A 19,650-nucleotide genomic window follows, 5' to 3' on the forward strand; every position below is an offset into this window, starting at 1 on the left:
CGACGGCCCGCTAGCATGCTAAAATAGTACTTTGTTGTGTATCTGATGGACGAAAGCTAAACCAGTTCCACACCACTGAAGTTGCAGCATTTTTACAAACCAATTCTGGTTCATCCGTTTCATTCAACGATCCGCTTTCGCCCTTCTCATTCTCCGTCGCCCCCATGCTGTTTCGGCCATGTGCGTGTGAAAACAAAGGCACGGCGCATGCGCGTTTTACCCATATTCTATCACGATATTTCATTTTCTTATCGTTGCCCAACATTATACCGGTATTACCGTGAACGGTATCATATAGCCCAGCTCTAGTTGCTTTAGATAATTTCCTTAGTGATGAATAAAGTATTCTGATTCAGATTCTGTTGACTTTTTCACTTGGCAGCTTTACTGTAGGGGTACACAGTGCTATCTAATGTGTGTAGCAAGGTTTTTCAATGAAGAGCATATATAATAATAATAATAATAATAATAATGATGATGATGATTATGATTATTATTATATTAATAATGATGATAATAATGATAAGCAATAATGATTGCTGGATAGTGAATGTTCATGAGTCAGACTAGGTGTACCTGTGATTTTGTGTATTTGCTTTTCAGATGATTCAGATGCACTCATTTCCATAGGAGCATATAATCACATGACAGTCTCATCTTACAAGGGTATTTTTAATACTTTGGTATTAAGTATTTTGACCCTTGAGTATATTTAAGTCACATGCAGCAGTTGAAGCTTCCGTAGAGCGCACTCTTCTTCTCTGTCATTGCACACGCACACACAGAGGGAGCTCTCGCTGCTGCTCTGCCGCTGACACCGGCAGCCCTGCAGCACTACCCTACATTTCAGAGCAAGAGGGAGAGAAATATGGTGATGTCACCTCTATGTCTCTCACTCTGCCTCTCTCTCTCCGTCTCTTTCCATCTCTGAGAAGCTGTGTTTGAATGCGATGGTGCTTTCTGATGTGCGAGCCGCATGAGGTAGGTCCTTCATTCAGCTCCGCTGTTGTCGTGTAGCACACGTGCATGCTGCATTGGTGTGGTTCCCTGTGTGTTTGTCCGTTTCAGTTTACCTGCATGTAATGAGGATAAATGTAGTCTGTTATGTTCCTGCGTGTATTAACCTCATCTTGTTTTTTGTTGTAGTGTTTTCAGGCTCTCTGTATATGTAGGATGGCTCTGTTAAAATCAGATTCTGATGTACTGAGGTCACATCTCACTACAGCTTGATGACGTGGTCTGATACCAGTCTAGCTTCTTAGAATTTGTCCAGTTTCAGAATGGAGGTAGCTGATGATTTTCCATGTTTAGATGAAGCTGCTGATAGCAGCGATCATGCAGAAACAATGTCTAGGGTCTTCACGTTGCACTTTTTAAATTTTTTTTATTAAAGATTATTCTAGGGTCACAAGGCTGAGGGTCACTCATCTCTGTAGCCTCTGCACTTCCCTAGTGATGTCTGCAAATCCTTCCATATATACTGTAGAATGATTGCAACCTTAAGCTGAATGTGCCGGCATTTCTGCCTCACATCATCTCTCCTGTTTCTGTTATGCAAGAGGTATTGCACACAAACGGACACACATTATTCGACTGAAGCTGCATGCGTCATACACATTTTTTTGTGCATCTCAGTAGTGGAGTCGTGGCTCTGTTCTCTCTGTGATTTTTCTCCCTGTCGCTGTAGCAGGGATGGTTTATTCTGCCCATTATGAGCCAGACTGAGGCAGCCGCAGTGTTTCTCCCATAATCACACTTAATGCTGTGAGGTCACCACAGTCTCCTTGACACTGTAGGAGCATTCTTTAGCATTCCCATCCACATGCTGCTGTTACAGAGCAGATAAATCTATGCTACTGATGCTGAGTCATGTTGTTGCATCCAGAAGCCTTTCATTCATGCAAGGACACACACTTGATGATGGTGCTCCACGTTTTTCTTCCACGAGTAATTGCAATGATTATAGAAAGAAAAAAAGGACAAAGTCTGGCGTGAAGTTACAGCTCTGGATGCTCTGAACTCAGAACTTGTCTTTTTGAGGACTTTAAGGCACGAACATAGACTTTGTCAGACAAATGGGTGTTAAAGTTGAGATCGGTGACACAAACTGTTTAACTAATAAGTTAACACAGAATAAAATGTCACAGAAACTGAAAATGCATACAGATACTCTTTAAAGACAAGTAGTTACTCGACACGCATCATATTATTTTGAGCCTTTGGGGTTGTCTGTCTGAGGGGAGGGTGATCTAAAATCTAAAATAAACTGTAGAATATTTTTAGCCAAGTCTTCCTAGTGAGTCAACCTGAGGTGTAAACACCATTTTCCTATCTTTTTCTTCCTTGTTAGATCTGCTTGCGCATCCTTTAGAGTCAAACCTTTAAAAGACCTTAGGCTACATTAACGTGGACAGAGATGTGCTATTTAAAGGCTTCTTATATTTATAAGATTGGTTTTGTTTATGGATGGGATTTAATCTGTGCTACAGGAAAGGCTGCCAGATATTTATCGATGCAAAGTTACTATTAGTTTCATAACCCAATACAGATGCTGCTTTTTATCTTTCATTCTCTGTATTTTCACAGGTACACTGTCAGAATTTTAAGTATTTCTATTCTCACTAAGGGGAAGGACAATGACTGAGTGAAGTGTTGGATTCTCATTTGCCTGTGCCTACATGTTAGTCACTCTTTGGCCTACATGATTTTATTCTTTTTCAGTCTGACACAGACTTGGGCTATTTTAGCTTTAAAAAGCTAATGTGTACAGAGTTCATGTCTGTACTGAATGATCTCTCAGTAGTGTGGAGTCCCTCTACTACTATGAAGCAGCAATTAGTGTGTAATATTGTAATAAAGGGTGCATTCAAATTAATATAGTATATAGGGCTGGGCCATATCATACCATTCACGGTAATACCGGTATAATGTTGGGCAACGTTAAGAAAATGAAATATCGTGATAGAATATGGGTAAAACGCGCATGCGCAGCGCCTTTGTTTTCATACACACATGGTGGTAAAAGTGTACTGGCGACGGAGAATGAGAAGGGCGAAAGCGGATCGTTGAATGAAACGGATGAACCAGAATTGGTTTGTAAAAATGCTGCAACTTCAGTGGTGTGGAACTGGTTTAGCTTTCGTCCGTCAGATACACAACAAAGTACTATTTTGGTAGAGCATGCTAGCGGGCGTCGTTATTACCGTGTTGTTTGGAAAATACGGCACACTTAAAATCAATCCTTTGATTTTTCTGAAAATCGACAGTGCCCCTTATAATCCCGTGTGCCTTATGTATGAATTCTGGTTGTGTTTACTGACCTTGAAACGGTTTTATGTGGTACACGGCGCTCGAAAATCTGTCAAATGTTTTAGTACGACTTTGCTAAGCTACGAACCCGCACCGCTTGATGGATTGTTGGAGCATTACGGCTACCGTAGGCAGGAGCCTCGCAGAGTGATACGTACTGTGCTTCAAAATAATATTACCGTATTGTGTGTATAACCTCTTTTTGAGTTTTGTGGACATTATACATGGTTATGCTGAGGATATGTCGGCCAGTTTCCTCTGGAAATGCCTTTTGGTTAAACTGTCAGCAAGGAATTTGCATTTGCACTGTTACATTTTTATATAACTTTAATGCACATAAAAAACAGCTGCTTGTTTAAGTGAAAATACATTGATGTTTTTGGGGGGGGGGGTTTTGCACTAATAAAGTTGCGGAGTTGTAAAGTATTTTGTCTAGTGTCAATTATATCGTCAGTTATATCGTTATCGCAAATTTTCAAATGTATATCGTGATAAATATTTTTGGTCATATCGCCCTGCTCTAATAGTATAATATAATAATATAGGTTCACTGAGATGAAGACACTGGATCCAATAACAGTTGAGCAGTTGGATGACTTTTATTAGCAATTGCTGGTTGTTTGGATGCTGTTTTTTTTCCTCCCAATTTGGTAATGTTCGCCAGTCAACGAATGATATGGATGAAAGGCCATAACACATAGAAAATGCCTTAGCCAAATGATGTATATGGCACCTGTGGAGTCAGTGCAGGTGCCAGTAGTTTATTTAGATAAATCAATGATTTCAGTGTATACACAGGATTGGTACAGGAAACACCGAAATAATAAGAAATTGTACTTTACACAAAACTGTTAGCCTGCTATAGGTTTCATTTATTATCAAGCTAAGATACTTATTGCTATTTCAAAATAAGACTCACGCTATATTGCAGAGTCTAACCGATATAGGGTTTTTAATCCCGATACCGATATTTGGTGGTTTAACAGTGTGATATATTTGCAGATATTTTTTTCCTTTCCAAATTCAAGAAATGTAAACTCCCGCGACATTTATTGTGTGCAGTTATTTACTTTCTTATTTAGTCTTTGCCCAACTCTGTTGTTGTGTTTGTAGAGTTTCAAGCATAGGTCTTGTCTACAGGAGAGTTACAGACCAAACTGTGCGACACTGTAGCTTGCCTCCACCAGTGTGTGAATGTGAGAGTGAAGGAATAGTGGAATTGTAAAGCGCTTTTAGGGTCTCGAAAAGCGCTATATAAATGCAATCCATTATTGTTATTATTATTATTATCATTATTATTATTATTATTATTATTATTGTTAGTATTATTATTATTATTATTATTATTATTATTAGTATTATTATTATTATTATCAACACTGTTTTTGCTGTCAGTAATGTAGTTTTCTGATTTTCATTTACCAGTCTGTCCAATACCGACAGACTGGTTTAATATTGGTGGATAGTGCGGATAAATTGGTTGGACTCTACTAAATCATTGCCCCCCCACCCTCTCAATTTCACAATTATTCCATTTTGTTGGCAATAACAGTATTGTAGTAAAAGACTTTAATTATTTACCTCTATTAGTAATGTTAGACTAATTTGTATTATATTGTATATTATTTCCTGCTAAATTAGGCTTTATTCTAAAGCTGAAATATGTTTTGCAGCTCCATATAGATTTGTTTACTCAGTTATTGCTCAAAAATGTCTTTCTTAAAAATAAAGGTTGACAGCCTGCCCAGTCTGCTCCAGAAATACTATAACTGGTTTAATTAATTATTCAGATTTATTATTGCGCAATATGGGTTAACAGCTGAGTCTACGATGTTACACAGCCCTCATCACTTTCTGGGATGGCAGATGACATTATTTGCCATCCCCATTTTTCTTATTTTCTTCTTCTGTTTTTTTCATGGATTAGTATTTTTCCTGTTTATATGTATTTTATATTCTAATAATTTAATCTTTGGCCATTTAAACAATAAGGTTTTGATAAAGCATTACTATCATGAACAAACGGTGAATCAAATTTATTTATTATTTTAAATAATGGAGCGATTAAACCCATCATCAAAAAACTTAAAATGAAAACTTTTTGTCCTGTAGTTTGCTGTTTGAATTCTAAAATATCAGCACCCAACATACGACATAGTCACATGGTTTCTCTCAGCTAGCTTGATAGACTTGTATGAGTCACTTAACCATTGGCATTCATTTTCAAAGTACTCAGCAGTGACAGCAGTATTGGGACTCTGTAGATGTGCCTCACCAAATGTCAGAGAGCTGTCTCACCTTTGGAGAGTGGACAGCAACATCAATACAACTAGCTTAGCATTGGGATAGAGCCCTGCCATCTACCATTAATATATACAGTCGAAATCATAATAGTTTAGTGCTGTAATTACAACACAGATAGAGGTGATTGGTCATTTTCTTTTTTTACTTTTTTTTTTTTTTTAATTTTCTGTAGTGTAAATAATAATTATTCTTATCTCATCTTTGTGTATATATGTGATGCACTCAATATCGGACCAATTATTGTTTTTGTACAAAAGGGACGAAATGAACATATTCAAAGAAGCAAATATAAAAGGCAAAAAGTTATGTAACCAAAGGGAAAAAAACTTACTAAAAAATTAGAGAACTAAAGTCTGCTCTTACTGCTTTCATAGGAATTCATGGGTTAACTAGCAATCAGGTTGCTAATCAGATCACTTAGTAAACTCATCATCATATGACCCTCACTATAAAAGCATTATTTTTGGCGCTTTGCTGATCTGAAGCATTGAGATATATAGTTGACACAATGCCGCAAACTCCCTGGGATTGGAAATTTACCCCAAAGGTCACACGGTGCAATGTTTAGAAATTAAAGAAGCAAAAGAAGCGGTACTGAAAAATATGGCTTGTTTGGAAGAACTGCTAGACGAAAGCCCTTGCTCTCTAAAACGAAGATGGCAGCACTGCTTATGTTTGCAAGGTTGAATCTGGACAACCGACCAGACGAGATGAGTAGAGATGTTTGGCCACCACAGCAAAAACTGAACACAGCACATCAGCACAAGTGTCTGATGCCAACTGTCTAGCATGTTGGGCATGGGTAATGATTGGGACTTGTTTTGCAGCCACAGGACCAGGGCACCTTGCACTTATTGAGTTGACCATGAACTCTAGTATTCTAGAGTCAAATGTGAGACTATCATGCAATAGGACAGTGGTCCCAAACACAGCAGCAAATCTACAAGATAAGAACTAGGAAAGAAACAATTCAAGAACAGGACTGCATAGTCTTTCGAAAATGTTCTTTTTCCCATGACTGTAGCGTCATATCCACTGTATGAGGGATACATCCAACTATGAAGGACATCAATGGTATTTCATCCTAGTGATTTTCTTTAAGAACCTCATCATATTGGAAGTGCCTTGTAAAACCAACAGTTAGCTTCTGTAGTGTTTGAAAATATACAGCACTATCATTTTGGGGGGGTCTGTGGGGGAAAATAACAACCCTGCTAGTATTTCTGGCTTTGTTTTGGGGCCCACTGCCAAGCCACAAGTTTAGGATTCCCTCTGTGTTTGCCCTCTATCTTTGGCAATGATTCATAGTTCTTTGCTCACAGACTGCTGTGGTCCAACTGAAACAAGTGCCAGCAAAGGATATGAGGAAGTCCAGAAAATAGAAGCAGAAGATGGTTGTTTTTCCTGTCATTGGTGTGCCTTCTGTTTTATTAATTGACTATAATAAATCTGCAATTTGACATGTGATTAACTGAAGATGATAATAATTATTATTTGGCAGTAAGTAATACTGTTAACAAGTATTGTTAGCAGAAAGAATACTAATGCAAAATTGAAATTGGATGTGGATTCTTTATAGTGCCAGCTTTTACATAGCCAGGAGTAACCATGCACTGATTGCCACAGTGCAAATTGCCCCGTTGTCCACTTTCACCAGATTATTAGGAACAGGGACTTGCTCATATTTAACAATATGGCTTCCTTATTCCAGCAAACTCACCATATAAAAAAACAAAAAGTAGTTAGTATAAGATGCATTTCGTGGCCCAACTTGAATAAATCTAGGGCAAATAAAAAGCTATTGTCTATTTAATCATCCCAAGATGGGCTAGGCATATGCTGAATTGAGAATGTATCAACTGAAAATGTAAGTCAGTGTCAAAATGCCAACTGTATTTGACATTTTATGTACCCCAGAGGGAAATTCTGTCATCATTCCTGTTACTGCTTCAGACTATGTAATAGCAGTAAGTGTTAGCAATCATCACAATAGAGAAAAAACCCTCCTACACACTGCTATAAAACATTCTGATATTTCTAATAATTCTTCCCACCTCAGCTGCTGCTCCCAGCTGAGTCATGTGCTGATTTCTAAAGCTGACTTTGACAACGAGTGGAAAGCATCTGTCTCAGCTTGATGGGTCCTTGAGAACTGAGGCCACATGAAGTGTGTGTGCTGGCTGGAACCAAGGCTGTTGAAGCATTGGAGCATCTCACTGGTTGAACGACTGGTGGTGGGATTTAATGACTGTGTTGTACTCTGGCTGTTTTCTTGTCCTCAGTCTGATATTGGGTACTATTTGCGTTTGCTTACCGCCTTCCTTCCTGGTACTTTTTTCATCTCTCCTCTTGGCACCTTCATAAGGAAATGTGGTTTAACATTGGCAGCAGCTCACTTGACTTTGCCAAAATGTTAGTAGGATTAATGAAGGAATAATTTCTAAAATGACCATCAGCAAATAAATTAGAGGGCTATGCTTCAGAAAAACGGAAACATTTCACCAGTGTGTCTCACTGGCCATAGTGTGTTCAGGTGTTCTTTCAGGTGGGGCCAACACATTCATAACATTAACATATCAACATAAAACGGCAATCGGTGTAAGTGACTGGCTGATATTTAAAAAAAGAAAAGAAAAAAAAAAGACTCCATTCAAAATCATCTCCCCAAAAGGGTAGTGTAATTAACAGATGGTCTTGCTTGTTCAGGAACTGATGTTCAAGATTGAACTAACAGTAGCATCACAGCTGAATACAATGGAGCAAGACTTTATTTTGTTTTGTTGTTGTTGTTTTTATATATTTTGCATGGATACAGTGACAAAGTGGAAAGTAAACCAATATCAAGGTTTTCCATTTAGGGATGAATTGCAGATAACAGTTAGTTAGACAAGTCCATATTCCATCCATCCATCCATCCATCCATCCATCCATTCGCTTCCGCTCATCCTTTTCAGGGTCGCGGGGGGTGCTGGAGCCTATCCCAGCTGCCATAGGGCGAGAGGCGGGGTACACCCGGACAGGTCGCCAGTCTGTCGCAGGGCACAAGTCCATATTAATTACATTTTTTTATTAATGTCATTAAAAATGTCAGTGTTGCATCTAGTCATGTTAGGGCTGTTCGATATAACGATATATATCGGATGACGATATAAAAACATCTATCGTTTCATTTTACGTTATCGTTTGTTTCATGGTGTCGCAAGATAAACTGTTTACGGCAATATTTGTTCATCGTTTTGATGGTCACTGTAGTGGCTATATTAATTTCTTAAAGTTCTCTCTTTCTCTTACATTTAATATAACCACACTACGGACGGACAAGCGACTGTTTTTATGCGTTGTCGTTAGCGACAACGACGGTAAAACCATCGCGTGTCCGCTTGTTTATTTTCCACATAAACCTTTCACAATAAAGCTCAAGATCCTGTTGAGACTTTTCAAAATAAACTGAGTCACGTGAAAGAGTATGCAGTGTTTATGGATGAGAAGCAAAAAAGAGCCGCCAGGTGCTAAAAAATAAACCTTAGACGTTAGAACAGGCTTTTCCCCGCAGCACACCGTGTAATGAATACTCACAAAGAAAACGGCGGCCGTTACCACTTATGTCTAAATATGTATCGTTTAAGCATCGGTTAAAACACTCGACTCCAGGTACACAACGCCCAGCTACAAACACTCCACGCAAGTCGAGCTGCCTGAGATTCACAAAATTTACAGAAAATGTTAAATTTTTGTGATTTATATCGTTATCGGGACGATAGATGTCTTATATCGGGATATGAGATTTTGGTTAGAGATGCAACGATACCAATTTTTTCAAACCGATCCGATACCGATACTTGGATCTGAGTACTTGCCGATACCGAGTACAAAAACCGATACTTCTACCACACACAAGTTAAACTTAACCGGTAGTAAAGAAACGACCCCACACAACTCTTTAACACAAACGAAACGTTTACTGAACGTAAGGGCAGAGACAAATACTGTACAACACATCCCTTTTTTAAACTCAAATGATATTCCAATTCCTTAACCAAATGAAATACACTGTATAAATGACATAATTCCCTTTCAAATTATATTAAACAACCCAACTTATGTTATCACCTTTTGGTAAGTGACTCACTAATATACACTCCAAAACACGTTATATAAATCCACTAAACATACAATATTCACACATGGGCCCCACACACACTCACATTCACACTTGTTGCAGGCCTGTTTGCTGCTCACGCCGGACGATGGAGAAAAATCCTCTTCTCCCCAGTAAGAGCACAAAAGTCTGACTTACAGTTCCGTTGCTCGGTAGGTCGCCGTTCACCAGTCCCACACTAAATCCACTCCCTGCGGACCCGATGCTGTCTCTGCTACAGCGCGTTAGCCAGTCACTGTCCAGTTCTCCGACAGTCCATAGCAGCTGCCTCCGTGGCGCAGCCAAGCAGTCCGGGCTAGCCTTTAGCCTCGGCGGTCATGGCTGGAAACACAGTTTTCCACGGATGGTGGTGCGACCGTTGAAACAAAAAGTCACTTCACCCACACTCTGTTGCGAACCTCTCACACGGTTAGCTTTCTAGTCACACACTCTTTTGTGCAAGTTAACCTCAGTAAAACTAGCCGAGTCTCTCACTTTGGTTCAGCTAACCTCGTGCATCTCTCCATGCCGTTCTCTTCTGTGAACTGTGAACACCTTATGTGGCGTTCAAGTCCATGGGAATTATGATTATCTACTCCCAAATTCCCATCCGGGCTACATAAGGATCGGTTCATGGTATCGGTTAACTTTTACGAGTACGAGTACGCACACATTTTACAGTATCGGCCCCGATACCCGATACCAGTATCGGGATCGGTGCATCCCTAATTTTGGTCATATCGCACAGCCCTAAGTCATGTGATCTACTTCAACAATTTTGTGAAAATATTTCACTGCTACAGCAGTTGTTGACCTCATCAATCACATATTTATTTTGGGTGGATAAGTATAGATACTTATTGTTGATACTTTTTCCTCTTTTGGTCCTTTTTCTTTATTAAAAAGAAAACAGTTTACCTTTGATCTGCAGAGTTAAATATTAAAAAACAAAAACCAAAAACAAAAAAACACCCCCACAAACACTTTAACCCACCCCCACCACTTTAAATATCAGGATTGGGTGTCATAGAAATCAATGATAACAATGTTATCATGATACTACTATTCTGCAATGTGCAATACAATGCAAGTCAATCATACACGATATAGTATGCTAATTGTGAAGTGAACAAGAATAAATAACCCTACAAACAAACAACAGAATCATACATTATTCACAAAGTTTATTTACATAAAATACTGATATCAGTGTCCATGCAAGTTAGCTAACTTCTATTCACATCCTCATTAATTTCATAAAAAGGGTTGATGTAGAGACGTGGTCTAGAAATTTAGAAACACCTGCACGTTCCAGCAAATCTATTCAAATCATGTGCCATTGTTATTTGTAACATCTCACAATATTTTGCCAAATCAACATTTTGCCCCACTCCTTGCTAAATATATAAGCAGTAGCAAGTTTCTGTAAATCCAAAGAGTACATTACAACACTTACTCTACTCATGTACCCTTGAGTAAATCCCCATCTGGTCCAGTGGAGCAGCTAAGTGGTAACCAGCACAACCTTTCCCTGGAAAAATTAAGGTTAAAAACAATGCCACGCTCCAACACTTCTATAGGGAAAACAAGCTCAAGGCAGACAGAAAAAGACGGGTTGAAAGGATGAATTTTTCAGGGCTCTCTGGGGAAGGGAACTGAAAGAAAAGCTAATCCTCCATCCTCCCCCGCATGCGTTGGAAACAGGCTGTTTATTGAAGGCCTGGAGATATAGCACCCTTGTTTGGGTGGAAAGGGCAATGGGGGATGGTGAGGAGGTTTCTGATTCATTAGAATACAATGGCAAAAATAAGAGAGAGCCTTTGTTCTGCTTAGATATGGCCATCACAACCAGGTTTTTCTCACTTGAGTAGGCATGATGAGGAAAATAAGTCCAATCTTGCAAACTAGCCTTCCCACATAAGGTGAAAGGACACTTTGAGAAACATGCAAATGAAGGAAAGAAATAACTGCTTTCAAAATACTCAGTTTTTTTTGTTTTGTTTTTTAAACATACTGTAAATTTAAACTCCCAAATGAATTTTGGTCACATTTCCACATTAGTACACTTGCTGTAAAGTTCTCCTGTCTCTGATCTCATCTTCTTCTTCACAGATATGCAGTCTTCAGAGCAGCACTGACAGGCCTAACTCTGGTTCGACACAACCATGGAGTCCTCCTCTGAGTCCCAGCAGGAACCTGAGAAAACTTTGGTAAGTCATAATGCATAAGTGGGTACTTTCCTGGGTAGGCGTATGTTTTTAACATTTTAAGCGAAATTTCTAATGTGATTTATTGTTCCAAAAATATAAATAAGGACAATAAAGTATGTAAATGTGCTATATTTTCAGACATTGTGGCAAACAACTGACACACCCAAGATTACAAATCTTGCAAGTGACCTTAACCTTAAGCCTCACTGTTTTCTTGTCCTATGTGACAGAAAGTACAATTTATACTTGGCGTAAGGTGCTAATATTACCAGCCTGCCACAGACGTTTCAGGCTCAAGAGTGAATGGACAAAACTGCCACAATAGCAGCATTTGATTAAAGGTCACACAGATATGTGTCATTAAAACATCCTCTTTCCAACAAACAGAAATCATGATTTCAGCTACTGAAAAGGAAAAGGGTACGGTCATATGCAGTTCTTGTTCTTTGTTGTGTGCTGCAATGTAAAGCTGTTGCAACTTCCTGTTGGGCATTCCTTGTTGAAAGTAGCAAAGTCAAAATCCAGCTTTAAATTTGAGAAGAAAATATGTTTATGTCTATATTTTCATTTGCTTTACTCCTAACAGAGCACACAGCGGGTCTACATTCAGAAATGTAGTTAATAAAATAAAAAAGTTAGAAAGCAGTGGCAGCATGCAATATATAAACTTCAAGTTAGATGATGAATGTTCTTTGCAGGAGAGATTTTAGGACAAGTACTACGAGCCACATATCATCAGGTTCATATAAACATTAGATGTTAAAGTATAAACGCATCCAGGGAGACGTTAAGTTTAAGTTCTTTGTAAAATGTGTGGTTCAAAGCACATGAAAGCCAGCACTGTGTTTACTTGTCAAGTGCCGAAGCTGTTTGGTTGGCAAATAGCTGTTTTTAGATCATTTTTCCCCCCAAAGATGTTGTACACTAAGCAGTAATTCTATTATATTTTATATGTTACACAGTAATTATGTTATTTATGGTAAGCTGCATGAAATTGAATCCAGCTCCAATAGTTTCTGGAATGTTTAACATGAGGCAAGTTCTTTTGTACTGTGGGATGCTGTGACAGCCATACTTTGTTATTGCAGTGTAAAACTGAATTCATATATGATGATGTCACTGGGGAACCCCAGTCCATTTGTTCTTGATGATTGGACTCAAATATGGCGAGGGTGACAAGGTATGGAGTGCTGACACGCTTTCATTTAAAAAAAACAAAACAGAACCTACAGGTGGTGTGCTAGGTGCAGATGTTGAAGATCAAACGTGCTCTCATCTGAGGATACAGTCATGAAGAGCTCAGAACACATCATCTTCCACAATATTTTGTGTGTATATTAATGCATGTGTGCCTTGAAACATTAGCATGCTACTTGCTGTGCCTTTTAAAACTGCAGCATTAGTTAACGGACAGATGTTAGATCAGCACTTAGTCTGATAATCTAGTAACAATCTAGTAACTATTTTGAAAGCAAGGTGAAATCCAGTCACAGCCTGAAGAACTACTACATTTGTATCATATGCGTTAACATACTTTTGTTAGGTGTATTAGGATAAGATCATTGTTGATAGAGACAGTAAAAATCAATTAAACTTCTCACTTAAAATTGTATCTCCAGTAATAGTCTCAGGTAGCTAGCGTACACCCTCTTTCATAAAGCACCCCTTCCGTCCTCTGTTGTCATTCTGCCCTTTCATTTCACCTTAGTCATAATCCTGAGCAGCCATTTTTGCAGCCAGTAGGAGGGCACTTATGATTGCAGATAACTGGGGTGATAAGAGTGGAGGCTATCCACATACAGTGAAACAATGTGCCACTGAATGGGAGCGGAGCTAAAAGCCCTTCCTTACTTCTCTGATTCTTGCTAAGAGTGGGAGTGAGCTCTGATAACCCTCAGTCGCTTTTAGTAGCGCAAGCTAATTTCTCACAGCTGTTTTAGTGACTGCATAATAAAACTGCTGATGCATAAATTAGTTTGAAAGCCATGTTTTAATATTGACTTTGAACTGCTTTTCTTTAAATTGAATTGAATTTAATGAATGTGTACTACTCTGGGATTTAGGCATAAACTTGCTTTGTTGAGCTTCTGGGGCTGCGTGTTATCACTTCATCACACATTATAAGTGACTACAGTGCCAGAATGGTGTGAGACTTAAACTGTGGGATGTACTTTGCTGCTGGCTCATCCCGCTGTTTCCTGAAAAGGGTGCCTCCCAACCCGAGATGAAAGGCTCTGGGAAGCACGCCAGGTGTCTGCCGCTTCTCCCTTAACTCTGACATCCTCACAGTCAGGAGACACTTCAGGAAGGTTTATGGCAGCCCACCCCCTCCTGTTTCAAACATCCACCATCATCCAGTCTGCTGTCATTTGCATTGTACATACTGTAGTGAAAGCACTGGTGACCCGCTGGTCAGAATAGGCAGCAGCGAAAAGGCACAAAGACAACCATTATGCAGTTGAACAATGGGTTTGAGGTAGCTCAGAGGTAAAAGAAGAGAATCTGTGGCTCAGAGATAATCAGCTAAGGTATTTGAAATGAATGAGAAGAAGCTCATTTATTTCATGCCATTTTGCATGGCACCACTCGCCAATCCTCCCCCACAACTGAGCCTCTTAGTTGCCAATTAAGATGCACAATTTTGAAGTGTAGGCCAACTCCAACATGAATGTTTAAATAACAAAACATCTCACCATTTTGTAAGGTAATAAGTAAAGAGGTTTGAATTATGAACAATTAAATTTTGGAGACTCTCTTTAACTGACACTGGGTAAGGGGCAGTGTACCCCCTGGACTCATCTTTTCAGTCACCATTTATTAGTGGTTTACACTGGGAAGAGACTAACATTAACCCTTTACAGTGCAGTTACAAAAGTGTCTGCTCCTCTTCTCTACATAAATAGTAAATTGCCTGTATCTACGTGAATATGTATGGATATAATTGAGGTCAAAATTGCTTCCACCATGTTTCTTACTTTGATAATAAAAATCTGCAGATGCTGTAAGCCCTTAGTGAACTCTTCTCATGCATGTCAGGAACAGGGCTGGACTGGGACAAAAAATCGGCCCGGGCATTTTGACTAGAGACCGCCCACACAGGATAGAGATTGAAAATGTGACGTCATTCAGGGTAAAACCGCAAAGGATTCTGGGAACTTGAGGCAAGAGGTACTAGCGCATGCGAGGCTTTCAATTGAACTCAGTTACACAGCGATAAAAAGAAACCCAAAAATGGCAAGAAGCTGTTGTATTATTAACTGCAATAGCCGGTCGCATGACAGCCACGGGAAGCCGACGGGTAAAGAGATCGGGTTTTTTCGGGATTATGTCGTTGAAGAGAAATTTTTAAGCCATGTTTCAAGTAAGAGCCAACGGATGGTCTAGATATACCAAATATAACGTCTCAGAACACTCCAGCTCACATGTTAGTCTGCTCCAAGCATTCCCACAAAGGTCAGTGTTTTGTAGTACTTAATACGTCATTTTTCTTAACATAATTGGTGATATAGGTTACAAGCAAGTCTGGCGCTGAACAGAAATTGTCACGCTATGCTTCTTTATTTATTGTATATAATATTGCGTTTCGCTTCTGTTATTACCAGGGTACATTGACAAAAACATATACTTTTATTCACAGGATAAAACAGTTGTTTTGTATCACTAATTGTCCAGTGCGATTACAACATACAATATTATTGTCACCAGAAATTATTTCCACTACTAATTAATTACCGTTGAGCTCAAAGGTTATATTAATAAACGGTTAACGATTGTGTATTTATGAAGACGATTTGTGAGACTGGTAAACTTACCTTTGTTTGTACATGGTCTTTCGTTCTACACGGTGCATTTCAAGGTCCTGTACCCATCCGTCGGTAAACTGTACCGGGCTTGTTGCAGTGACCTGAAGTTACTAAAAACTTCATGAGTGTATGCACTCACTCCAAGATCCATATAATTATAAATCTGAGCGTGGTTAAAGTTGGGCAGCACGCTAACGTCTTTTGTCCACTTTGTGTGCTCGTAAGGGTCTGACCCTCTCACTCCTTTGATTTTTTTCCTCGTATCTTTTCTTTGCCTTTTCGTCGAGTCTGTCTTTGTATGGTCCGGCATTGTTCTCCTTAGTTTTGTACATTCCTTTTTTTGTGCGGCAAAGAAAAACCAAGAAGGTATTGGAACCGAGAATGAACGTTTTATGGTGCTGCAAATGCTTGCATTTGATGCGGTATTTGGATTGTTTTGCCACGAGTTCCTGGCATGCAATGCGCGAAAGTCACGTCATCTGTCAATCGCTATAGGAAAAACCATAAAGCCTTTGCATGAAAACAACTGCTTTGATGTACACTGCCTTGTTGGTATATATGTATCAATCTAATAAACTTAAACCTACACCATCCTCCCTATTCTGGATTTTAAACAGTACATAGCGGAAACAAAAAGACTGCTTGGTCGAGTTAACCTCCTGAACTATCTACAACACATGGTAGAAACCTTAAATTAAGACCAAGAACACTAGAGGTGAGACATGATCATTAATTAATATTAAAATTAATAAATGACAGATTTAGTGATATTTTCATAAACACCTCCTTTCCTTTTTTGTTCTCCATTTTCTTTAGTTCGCCTATAAGATTGCTGAACAAGGGGAGGGTGCATTCGGCCTCCTCGGCTGTAATTGGTCCAGCCCAGAGTCGATCATGACCAATTGGCCAATCCAACACCTTTCATTATATATACCCTTCCTAAAAAAATAAAAAAAATTAAAAAATCCATCGGCCCATAAAAACAAAAAATCGCCAGCGGCCCACCGGGCAAATGCCCGGTATGCCCGATGGCCAGTCCAGCTATGGTCAGGAAGCCCTGCACGGTCTGCTGAACCACTTTGATCTACTTTTGAGGGAACAGGGTAGGGTGTTCAGGGGAGCATTTGGTTAACACAGCACTAGGGCTGTCACATATACTGTGTGGTACATTATGTTGCACCAACAAGTATGCGTCTCTTATCATGAGCAGATAGCAACTGACTGTAATTAGTGAACATTAGAGTACTGATACCAGCTGCACAATGGAAACACTTTCCAGCTGTTTCTGTATGTATGAAAATGGTTAATAGTAACGTCTTGATGCATTCTCAATCATCCAGGAAAGTAAATCTCCAAAAGTTGAATCTGTTCATCTGGACGTAGCGTTTTGTGGGAGAAACGTTTCGTCGCTCATCCAAGTGACTTCTTCAGTCTCAGCTGACTGCAGGTTTCCCCAAACCTTATAAACAGTACATTTGCATAATGACTGAAACCAGCCCACTGAAGGAACAATGGGCTGTGAGGTCAGTTCCTTAATCATAATTATGCAAATTCCCATGACCATTGATCAACAATCACTGACCTCACAGCTCATTGTTCCTTCAGTGGGCTGGTCCTGACTTCAAATGCAAGTTTAAAGTCAGATTATGCTTCGTTCAGAACACTGTTCAGACTAATAGTCAGGAATATTTCTTTTGTCCCAGGTATCGGCAAAATAAACAGAGCGGCTCTGAAGAAAAGGATTTCAACTAGCAGAGCTTTTAGTGGCTCTTTGTACTGAAACCCCAAATGCCACATAATGTCACAGGAGGAAGAAGCGACAGGAGGCTTCAAGGAACCAGAGGTGAAAATTGGCTTCAGGCTCCTCTTGGGGAGTGAGGAACTGAGGCTGCCTTACTTTGTAAGCATCACTGTGTAGACAAGGGTGGTGTTGACAGAGCAGAGGTGACAGCGTGGGCTGATTAGACACATTGTCACCACTAAAACAAACTGGTTAAAGTAAACAGGAAAAGCAAGCTCATCTTTCACAGCGTTGACCTCAGAAACTGAAACTGAAAGCTAGAAGAAAACAGCAACTTTGAAAAAATGACGTGGCAGCTGTTGCTCATCTCTAAACCGATAAAGCTTCCCTTTTCTCTTTGCTGGTGTGCACACTGACAAACAGTTGAACACCACTGTTGGAGTATCGACTTCCTCAACTTGATTGTCTGCTCGTGAGCTGTAGTTATGATGCTACAAGAGTGGCAGCTGTCCTCGCAGTCATGTGTAGTGTCACATATGATACATGGCACTTTTACAGATCTATCCATTGTTAAATCTGTTGTTATGACCACTGAAGTACTCATAAATGTATGTTCTAGTCATGCAAATTATAGCCTTTGTGTTTTCAACACACAAAGAACAAGTGAAGTAGAAAAAAACAACCAGAGGAACTGAAGGTTACTTATAAATAGTAAGTTGTCTGCTACTTGTATAGCACCCTTCTACTCAATTCTGAGCACCCAGAGCGCATATATATATATGTACATAAGCACTTTTATCTAACATTCACACACACTCACACTCCAATGGATGCATCAGGGCAAATCGTATAAGGGCCGGGGATTGATCTGCCGACCTTCCCATTGGTAGACGCCCCATGCAAGTAAAAAATATCTCACTATTGAGTATTCTAGATGCTGAATGAATGCTTGAGCTTAAAATTAGTTAGCAGTAGATTCACAGAGTTCATTAGAGTTAAATGAATACATTATAACTTTTTTTTTCAGTTTCTTGTGTGTCATATCGGTGTTTGAAGACATTTTATTCGCATAGTTTTATGTGAAGCATTAACCAGTCTGTTTTTATACTGAGTTGAGTATTTTTCACTATGTCAGGCCTTCTTACGAAGTTCGCTGACAAACAGAGCTTTTCAGCAGAGTTTAGCAGTAAGTAGTAAGTTGTATTGAGGGCTGTTATGACTAGTCATTTCCTGAGTTCTTTAGAGAGCGGTTTGTATGTGTGTTTGTCTAAGATCTGAATTTTGATAACACAGCTGAATGTATACCACAGACTGCATGTAGTTTTGGAGCTACGATTACTCCTTAATGCTGTTCAGCTACCTCAGCCCCTCCTCCTGGATCCAACTCTATTTTTGATGCAAACTGTCAGGTAAGAAGTAGCTTTGTCTGCATGAAGTAATGTAGTGTTCTGACAGGTTACAGAATTTAACCCCAAAAAAAAAAACAAGTCATAATTACAGGCTTGCTTTCATTTCATGTTAAGGAGTAGACTGAAACAGTAAAGCTAACTTCATAATTTCACTGTAGAAAAAAACCCAAACATTTAATATTTGAATTGTCACTACTATTTACATTAAAGACTCCATAAAGGAGTTTCTCTAAGAGAAACTTTGAAATGTTAGATTTCTACAAGTGCCACATATAGAGTCATCACCAATGGGAAACCTGATTTACATTCAAACTGATAACAAACGTGTCTTTACCCCTAAAACTAATGTGTGTGTGTGTGTGTGTGTGTGTGTGTGTGTGTGTGAGGTTGTGTTTTTTTAAATTGTCATTAGAAAGCTCTGCTTCTTTTTAAAACGATCTCTGAGCATTTCTCAAGAAAAAAAGAAGTAAAAAAAAAAAAACCTGTAAAACCAAATTTCTTAAATGATACTAATGGGTTAACAGTGCAGCTCTTGTCTCTAGTATAATTGAGTGCTTTGTTTCTTCTTTGAGAAAATGCTGTTAAAGTCTCAGACTGCGTGACACTCAGCAGGAGGTTCCTGCCTGCAGATGAACTCTTTGGTCTACTTATAATGGCCAGTGTTGCAAATCAGTTTTACCTGTCTGAGTGTGTTCGATAGAGCTGGTTGACTTTTTTCATGCTCTTTGCGTAAGAT

At 39.2% G+C, this 19,650-nt stretch overlaps 1 protein-coding gene and 1 long non-coding RNA gene across 4 annotated transcripts in view; both read left to right on the forward strand.

Moving 5' to 3' along the window:
• Positions 1 to 19,650, forward strand: part of osbpl8 (oxysterol binding protein-like 8) — a 102,748-nt gene that overhangs the window by 19,311 nt on the left and 63,787 nt on the right. For all 3 annotated transcript variants that reach the window (XM_031743777.2, XM_031743778.2, XM_039601083.1), the window contains exon 2: positions 11,864 to 11,961. In XM_031743777.2, coding sequence (XP_031599637.1) covers positions 11,917 to 11,961 — 45 coding nt within the window. In that variant the 5' untranslated portion in view covers positions 11,864 to 11,916. The remainder of the gene's footprint in view (positions 1 to 11,863; positions 11,962 to 19,650) is intronic.
• LOC120433941 lies at positions 16,428 to 16,712 on the forward strand. Its single transcript, XR_005608856.1, has 2 exons — positions 16,428 to 16,479; positions 16,581 to 16,712. It is a non-coding gene; the product is annotated as an uncharacterized LOC120433941 (long non-coding RNA).

The sequence above is a fragment of the Oreochromis aureus genome, linkage group 17, assembly GCF_013358895.1.
Source record: "Oreochromis aureus strain Israel breed Guangdong linkage group 17, ZZ_aureus, whole genome shotgun sequence".
In the NCBI taxonomy this organism is placed as follows: domain Eukaryota; kingdom Metazoa; phylum Chordata; class Actinopteri; order Cichliformes; family Cichlidae; genus Oreochromis; species Oreochromis aureus.